Genomic DNA, 7,856 nt, shown 5'->3' with positions numbered 1-7,856 from the left:
TGCATTTGTTCTCATTTGGTCTATTTCCTTTTTTTGTACTCAATATATCATCGAACTTGTTGTTTGTGTTCACCATAATCTTTTGACCGACTATCACAAGTCAAAAGCCGATCAAAAAGGTTATGGTGAACACAAACAACAAGTTCGATGGTATATTGAATACAAAAAAAAGGGACCAAATGAGTACGAACGTAAAAGTTAATTTTCCTTAAGAGTCATTTTTCCTTTTGGAATTGATATACCTAGATTTGTCAAGTAGTCTACAAGGGATAAATTGGGAAACCAAATAAATTGAGAGCAACTTATTAGTGGAAGGGGTATTTTGGGTATTTATATTATTTAGTTTGTTTGAGCATAGTGCTTATAAGAGGATAGTGGGAATGAGGGTAATGTCATCTTTTGTGTGAAATTTGGAATTATTATTTGGGAGATGTACATTAAAATCTCTTCCTCTTTGATATTCTTGTTTCACTCGTACAATAGGCATGATGCTATGCTCCCAATAAATTTATTTTTTTAAATAAAACATATCAAGAATATTGAAAATTACATCAAACAGAAAAATAAATTCAAAGATTCTTGCTTCACTTTCTAATGCATGGAAAGTGCAAAGAGAATGACACCTCACACTTGCTTCACTTGCTAAACAATCGATGTCATGTAAATCGCATATCAAACACTTCATCACCAACCCAACAAACTTCACACTTTCATCCTCAACCATGATGTCATCAATCATCATCACCACAAGGTACATTGAGACTCAGACCTTACTTATTCTTAACTGTAACCATTTCTTCTCGATTTCTCCAAGAATTCGTAAATCCAGAGAGAGAACTGTGGAATGCGTACCAAGTGTTCGATTAATTGCCTGAGTGAAAATGGGGAAGAAACGCATTATGTTGCCTGCCACCGAAGTTGATTTGACTAAAGTCAAGTACAATCCTGGAGAAATCCAAGGTTCTTCTTCTTCTTCGTCTTATTCTTCTACCTGTTGATCGAATGTTTTTATCATTTCCGAAATAAAACTGGATTTGTTCGTTTTGTTACAGCTCCTAATGTGACTGGGCTATGGCTATGGATTTTTGTCAAGTTGCTTGAAACGCCATTGATAGGTCCTGTGATCCTTTCTTACTTGAAGAAACAAAACAAAATAACAGAGGTTTGCTCCTTTAACTAAATCACAAACTCTCTTATTTGTTTAAACTTCAATCTATGATTCTACACAGATGTTAAAGGAGACTGTGATACCAGAATCACCAATGTTTACACCTGAATTTCCTCCTCAAGGTTTTCTCCTTCAAACTTCCAACTCTCATCGATACTTTTCAAAACCATTTTACTAATCTCATGAGTTGGAAATTTGATATTAAACCTAAACCAGAACCAGAACCAGAACCAGGAGTCGTTTGTATTGAAGAAGACAAAAGCTCTCAACACCGAGTTGACTCAGCCATTAGATGCCTTCCTCACTATGATCCTTCTTCTGATTTGAATTTAACCCCATCATTTCACTACTGGAAGATTCGTGATTATGCATATTCATACAGATCAAACATCACAACTCCATCAATCGTATGTCATTTCCCCCTACTTTTTTTATGCTTCTTCAAGATATATAAATCTATATACATTTATAATACACATCCATTTTACAGATTGCAGAACATGTGATCTCTGCAATACAAGAATTCAGCAACAAAAAACCTCCAATACCTCTATTGATTTCTTTTGATGCCATGGATGTAAGAAAACAAGCTGCAGCTTCTACTCAAAGGTTTTATACAGGAACACCATTGTCAGTATTGGATGGGATCTTCATGGCAATCAAGGATGATATAGATTGTTATCCTCATCCATCTAAAGGTATATATTTATATAATATAATAATATAATATCATATTTTTTAATTATCTAATAGTTACACACATAACAATAGGTGGGACAACATGGTTTCATGAGGTACATAGTGTTGAAAAAGATGCAATTTGTGTATCAAGATTACGTAATTGTGGAGTGATTTTTGTTGGGAAGGCTAATATGCATGAATTTGGACAAGGGACTACAGGAAATAACTCAAACTATGGGTAATGTTTTCACTTTTCATGTTTGAATTTCCAAATTGGTTTTTCTTTTTTTTTTTTTATAAAAGTTCGTTTGAAATTTACAGAATTGCTCGAAATCCGCATGATTTGGAAAGATATACGGGTGGATCTTCATCGGGGCCCGCAGCTATTGTAGCTTGTGGGATATGTTCAGCTGCATTAGGAACAGATGGAGGAGGTTGTATATAGGCTTTGAAATTAAGAAATCAAAATTCTGTTTTTTTTTTTTTTTAAATTCTCATGGTGATAAAAATACATGTTCAAAATCATAGGTTCGATTCGTATTCCATCTTCCCTTTGTGGTGTTGTGGGATTAAAAACAACATATGGTCGTATCGACATCAATGGGTAAGATTTTGTGATTCATCTAGTGGGACCCACTCTACAATAGCAGTAGTAGTCTGGGAGTTTCAATTACAATGTGGATCGGGCTTTTGTGGCCAGTTAAGTTAAGCTCAGTGGTTGTTGGAAAATATGTTTTTTTGTATAAATATGATTTTTTAAAGCAAAAATAATATATTTGAAACAAAATTTTGAAAAAAACATATGTAAAAAAACTAAATTTATGATGAATTTGTAACAAAATTTTAAAATCTAGGCCAAAAGTGTAAATTTTGAACCAAGTTTGTAGTAAAATTTAAAATCTAGACCAAAAGTATAAATTTTAAAAATGGAAGGACCGCTAACGAGGAAAAATGATGAAAATGAATACATTTACCAGTATTCGGGACTTAATCAGAAACAAGTTATATATTTACGGATTTAATTGAATATGAGGTCAAAATGTAGGGACTTTATAGTAGATTTCCTTAAACTAAACGATTATTTATAATCTTTATTCATATTGTCAAGAGCATTATGCCATGGAACGACTATGGGAAATGTAGGACCAATTGCATCAAGTGTTGAAGATATCATGCTTGTGTAAGCAACTCTTATAAATTTTAATTTTTTATATCGTTTTCTCCTTTTAATAAAATCGGTTCTTTGGTTTCTTCAGTTATGCAGCAATCTTAGGTGCTTCTCCTATCGATAAAATAACCCTTTTACCTGTAATTACAATTTACAACATCCTACTTTCATTTCTTCCTATTAAACTTGAATTATCCAATTTCTACTGATATACAAATCATCTAATTTACAGTCTCTCCCTTGTTTGCCTGATTTATCATCGCTTGAGAATTCTAGTATTTTGTCATCAATGCGGATAGGAAAGTACACCGAGGTTATAATCGTCTTTTTCCAATATTACTATTATTTTTTTTATAAAAATCACAAACGTCTTCATTTAGCATATGTTTGTTTTATAGTGGTTTAATGATGTCCTCTCACCCGACATCTCAACAAAATGTGAAGATGCTCTTAATACGTTATCACAAACTCATGGATGCAAAGTAAGTATATATAGGCTAAAGTTTCATCAAGGGTGTAAGTGTAACTGCAAATGACCATTTTACCCTTCACATGTCTTTTTGAAGGTAGTAGAGGTTGTGATACCCGAGCTTCACCAGATACGAACATCTCATCTTGTTTCATTTGGTTCCGAATCATTAGCCTCACTAACACCTCACTGTCAAAACGGGTATGTCAGACTCAGACATAAATGACCATTTTACCCTTCCTACACCGTTTACACTTTTTTTGTATTCAGGAACGACAAGAAATTCACACTGGACACAAGGACAAATTTTGCCCTTTTTCGGTCATTTACAGCTTCAGAATATGTTGCTGCTCAACGCCTCAGGTGATTCTAAAAAAACGATTTATTTTTTTTACAAATAATAACTGTATTTTTAAATATGATTTTTTTTATAGACGAAGACTCATGTATTATCATATGGAGATTTTCAAGATGGTTGATGTCATAGTTACTCCAACAACAGGGTATTATGTATAACACTATAATTATAAACTATCAATGGGTTTTATAGTTTTTACAAATTCTATAAAATCAAATGTTAAAACACTTTATATAAATTCTTGTTTTAATTCTTTTAGCACAACTGCTCCTGTAATTCGCCCAAAATCAATCAAGTTCGGTGAGACAAACATGAAGGTTACCGGTGAGTTGACTATTATGAAAGTCAACGTACATTCTTCTTTTTTTTTTTTTTTAACCAAGAGGGAATTCATTTTTCAGGTAATTTGATGCGGTTTGTCATATCAGGGAATCTTCTTGGACTCCCAGCCATTTCTGTACCCGTAAGTACTATTTTACTTTACAGGTTCTAATGTCAGCCACCTAGCAGACCACACTGTATTGGATTTGATAGCGTGGGCAAGGGTTTTCATGTCAACCACAGACCACACGTACCTGATTCGACAGTATGGACAAGGGTTCTCATGTAGCCACCTGACAGACTACACTGTACTTGATTTGACAGTGTGGGCATAGCATAGGGTTGCTTGAAAAATAACTTTTTTGCAAAAGAAAAAAATGTTTTTTTCAAAATCATTTTTTTTTCTAGGTGGGTTATGATAAGCAAGGGCTTCCAATTGGATTACAAATCATGGGTCGCCCATGGGGCGAAGCTACAATTTTGCGATTGGCTGCTGCATTTGAGGTACATTTTATTCTAATTCCACCAATAAAATAAATAAATAAAATATATGATATTACTAATATATAAATATTTCAGGGACTACGTGTTGAAACTAAGAAGCCAGTATCATATTTCAATGTTCTAAACAAGCACTGAAACCCTAAATCCATATTCCATCAAGACATATTTCTGTGATTATCCGAGTTTTTAGTTTGTATTCAACTACTATAAAGAATATTATATTTTTAATTAAATTATTAGAAGTATTAATATTGGAACCTTATTTTGGAATTTGGAATAAAAACTAGCTATTAGTTCACAAATCATTAAGCATCATCAACAGTAGCATTAATGTTTCAGCTTCTCATTCATATTGTACAGAATAGAATTGATGATTTTTTTTTGGTATGGGGGAGGGGCAAAAAGGTAAATTGTCACTAATTAAGTGGAGCCAGAAACCGTGTCATCATTTGCAAGCTTTTTATCAACGACATCACTTGGGATATCTGGTCCTGGAGGGATCTTTCCTGGATAATCAGTTGTTGAAGGATCTGATCCTAACATGCTGCAACAATTAAAAAAAAAAAAAAAAAAATGAAATCAAGATTTCTTAGAATTTGATGCAAAATGAGAAAATAAATTCACCTTTTGTCAACAATCACCATGGAACGAAGCTCACAGTTTGCAAAACTACACAAGATTTTAAATATCGGTTAAATGCAAGAAAAGCCCTTACATTTTGGATGTTTTCATGGAATAAAAAAAAAAATCGTTAACCATTTAAAACTAGAAAAAATGACAGAATAACTTACTGTTTGGTAATTTCTTTTTTTACCAACGGATGACAGTCATTACCAAATGTAGCAAGTGTATGAAACAAGAATCCACTGTGAGTTACAATAGCTATTTCCTTTTCTTCACGTGTCCATAGCCTATATAATACTTGTAAAGTAAAAATAAAATTCCCTAATAAAAAATAATTTGAAACGACAATGGTAGAAAGTAGAAACTGAACTCACCAATTAAAGAAACTTTTCCCCCTATTTGCAAGCTCTTCTTTTGTTTCCCTTTCATTAGCCTTCCATAACACATCCTCATCACTTTCTATCTGAAATACATAAAAATAAAAAAAAAAACATATAAATCATTTCAAAAATTTTAAAACAAAACAAAAAAAAAAAGTTAAGTAACAGCGTTTACCAATGAAAAATCGATAGCGGGAAATAGGCATTGGTATTCACCGACACTTCTCCTACGATCACAAGGATGGACACCCTAATACCCAAAGAAAAATGTTACAATACAAGAAATGTCAATGACGTCTCTTCTTCTTAGAGTAATTTACGTTTTTGGTCCTTCAATTTTGGTACTTATTGGAGGTTTTTGTAATAATGTTGTTGGTCCTTGTTCCAAGTAAAACAATTACATATTTTTCGGCACCAAAAAATAGTTGTTTTACTTAGAACAGGGATTAAAAATGTTACAAAAACCTCAAATAAGGACCAATATTGCAAAAATCATGAATCTAGTAAACCTACCAAATGTTCACGACAAAGTTCAACTGCAAGAATAGGAGGACAATTTAGGCTTGAAATTGCAGATCGACCACTATTTCCAACATTTGCCAACATCAATGGCATTGAATCAACTTTATCTGTGTAACCTTCTCCACCAAATACTCCAACTGCTGTTTGCATAGTCCTAAAAATTAAAATCCAAAAAAAAAAAAAAAAAAAGATTTTCAATTTTCAACGTAGTCAATAAAAAATAAACAACAATGTGATTCCATTGTATTAATTACCTCAACAAAGGAGATGTAATAACTACTTCAATCTTTTTAGCAAGCCCACATTCATGAACATGTTTTCGCAAATTTTCAACCTAACAATTTTTTTTTAAAAAAAAAAAAGTCAAAATTCAGAAAGAAAATTAATATGATGTGGAGAATTTGTTAACCTGTTGCCAGCCTAATCGAGTTAACTCAGCATCAAAATACTCATGAGACATGTAGGCTTTGTAATCTTTGTCTCCTATTACATTGTGAACTCCTTGTGCATGCCTAACCTAAATAGCAATGTAAAAAGATTTAAAAATATAATTCTGTAATAGAAAAATGAAAATAAATTGCTGTTTCTTGGATTTAACCCTAGATTGGAGTAAAAGTTGGGTAATAACCAGGTGAAGAGTCTTGGATCGATGCAATGGATACAAACTTGAAGTCGAATCCATTTTTCAAACTGCAACAAAGATTAGTACACGGAAATTAAACAAATTGGAAGAATTTAGATTAATGTGGCATGGAATTAAACAAAAAAGATCAGAAATTCAAATGCAAAATCAAAGTTAGGATTTCTGCAGTTTCTTTTTTCAAAGTGTTCTATGGTGAACTGATGTATGTAAGTTATTATCAATTGGAAATAACCGTTGTGTTATTACTGTATAATTATCGAGCAAATAAATCCCAAATCTGAAAATTAAAAAAGAAAAATCGGATAGAATATAGCTTCAATGCTAATAATCGAAGGAAAACTGAAATAGAACATAGGCATTCGAAGGCAAAAACACAAACATACATATATATATGGTAAGAAATTAAGAAATCTTAATTTCATATGTTCGTGAGGTTTAGAAATGGTAAGCATTAACACAAGTCCAGATTAACTAAGAAATCTGATATGGGTAAGGTTTAGAAAGAGTAAAGAAGTCGATAGGATTGGAGGGTTTAGGATAAATTACCACAAGCAGATAGTGAAGGATCTGATCGATTCCTGTGGAATAGGAATCGAAGAATGATATGGAGGAAAACGAGCGCCTTTGTTGATACAAATAGTGATGGCGAAATGTGTCATCAACGTGCTGATTTGTGGTTGAAACTTGTGATTGTGATATTCGATTCTTGTCATCGACTTCTCTCCTTTGACTGCTATGTTGACCTCCCCTTTTAAAGTTTTGATGACATGATAAATCGGGTTGGAAAGGGTGGACAGCGTGGGCTGTAGGATTTTTTTGAGAGGTAGGAGGTGCCATATGGAACATCATTTTCTTTTTCTGTAGGGTGTCAAATCGGGTCATTGTGTCGTGTATCTATCTGACATGACACGACACGACAAGGTTATTTGTAACACGAACACGACACGTCACAATGCGGTGTTTTTTTTAACTACCACAAAAACAAACCAATTAAACACGACACGACACGACAAAGATA

The 7,856-nt window shown here is 32.9% G+C and overlaps 2 protein-coding genes across 6 annotated transcripts; one reads left to right on the top strand and one right to left on the bottom strand.

Annotated features, from left to right (window-relative positions):
- The first annotated feature begins 391 nt into the window (after window positions 1-391).
- Window positions 392-4,971, top strand: LOC111911488 (fatty acid amide hydrolase). Of its 4 annotated transcripts, none has more exons than XM_023907267.3 (20): window positions 392-751; window positions 830-960; window positions 1,053-1,162; window positions 1,230-1,290; window positions 1,385-1,575; window positions 1,659-1,866; window positions 1,940-2,087; window positions 2,171-2,283; window positions 2,378-2,453; window positions 2,958-3,029; window positions 3,106-3,157; window positions 3,250-3,330; window positions 3,416-3,499; window positions 3,584-3,687; window positions 3,757-3,849; window positions 3,921-3,989; window positions 4,104-4,168; window positions 4,246-4,307; window positions 4,574-4,669; window positions 4,745-4,971. In XM_023907267.3, exons 2-20 carry the CDS (start codon window positions 882-884, stop codon window positions 4,802-4,804), a joined length of 1,824 nt encoding a protein of 607 aa, XP_023763035.1. In that variant the 5' UTR covers window positions 392-751; window positions 830-881; the 3' UTR covers window positions 4,805-4,971. The 4 variants fall into 4 exon arrangements, with proteins under 4 accessions (XP_023763035.1, XP_023763034.1, XP_023763036.1 ...); XM_023907266.3 differs by having other exon boundaries at window positions 815-960; XM_023907268.3 differs by having other exon boundaries at window positions 392-960; window positions 1,391-1,575.
- LOC111911490 (phosphoglycerate mutase-like protein 1) lies at window positions 4,919-7,531 on the bottom strand. 2 transcript variants are annotated; one of them, XM_023907269.3, is made up of 10 exons: window positions 7,385-7,531; window positions 6,824-6,885; window positions 6,605-6,712; window positions 6,450-6,529; window positions 6,187-6,349; window positions 5,849-5,923; window positions 5,668-5,756; window positions 5,461-5,580; window positions 5,294-5,338; window positions 4,919-5,213 (listed from the first exon to the last, which is right to left on the bottom strand). In XM_023907269.3, the coding sequence occupies exons 2-10, from the start codon at window positions 6,875-6,877 to the stop codon at window positions 5,090-5,092; spliced, it is 858 nt and encodes a 285-aa protein (XP_023763037.1). In that variant the 5' UTR covers window positions 6,878-6,885; window positions 7,385-7,531; the 3' UTR covers window positions 4,919-5,089. The 2 variants fall into 2 exon arrangements, with proteins under 2 accessions (XP_023763037.1, XP_052621256.1); XM_052765296.1 differs by lacking the exon at window positions 7,385-7,531 and adding an exon at window positions 7,222-7,241.
- Window positions 7,532-7,856: the final 325 nt, after the last annotated feature.

This window comes from Lactuca sativa, chromosome 7 (assembly GCF_002870075.4).
Source record: "Lactuca sativa cultivar Salinas chromosome 7, Lsat_Salinas_v11, whole genome shotgun sequence".
Lineage (NCBI taxonomy): Eukaryota > Viridiplantae > Streptophyta > Magnoliopsida > Asterales > Asteraceae > Lactuca > Lactuca sativa.
This window is presented reverse-complemented; position numbering and strand designations above follow the sequence as displayed.

Bases quoted from the DNA above. Each gene is read 5' to 3' on its own strand.
- LOC111911488 (XM_023907267.3), top strand. From the start codon at position 882: ATGGGGAAGAAACGCATTATGTTGCCTGCCACCGAAGTTGATTTGACT. The intron at 2,454-2,957 runs GTAAGATTTTGT...CATATTGTCAAG, and splicing joins GGTCGTATCGACATCAATGG to AGCATTATGCCATGGAACGA. The intron at 3,990-4,103 runs GTATTATGTATA...TAATTCTTTTAG, and splicing joins ATAGTTACTCCAACAACAGG to CACAACTGCTCCTGTAATTC.
- LOC111911490 (XM_023907269.3), bottom strand. From the start codon at position 6,877: ATGGATTCGACTTCAAGTTTGTATCCATTGCATCGATCCAAGACTCTT. The intron at 6,713-6,823 runs GTTATTACCCAA...ATTGCTATTTAG, and splicing joins GATCCAAGACTCTTCACCTG to GTTAGGCATGCACAAGGAGT. The intron at 5,924-6,186 runs GTAGGTTTACTA...TTTGGGTATTAG, and splicing joins AACTTTGTCGTGAACATTTG to GGTGTCCATCCTTGTGATCG.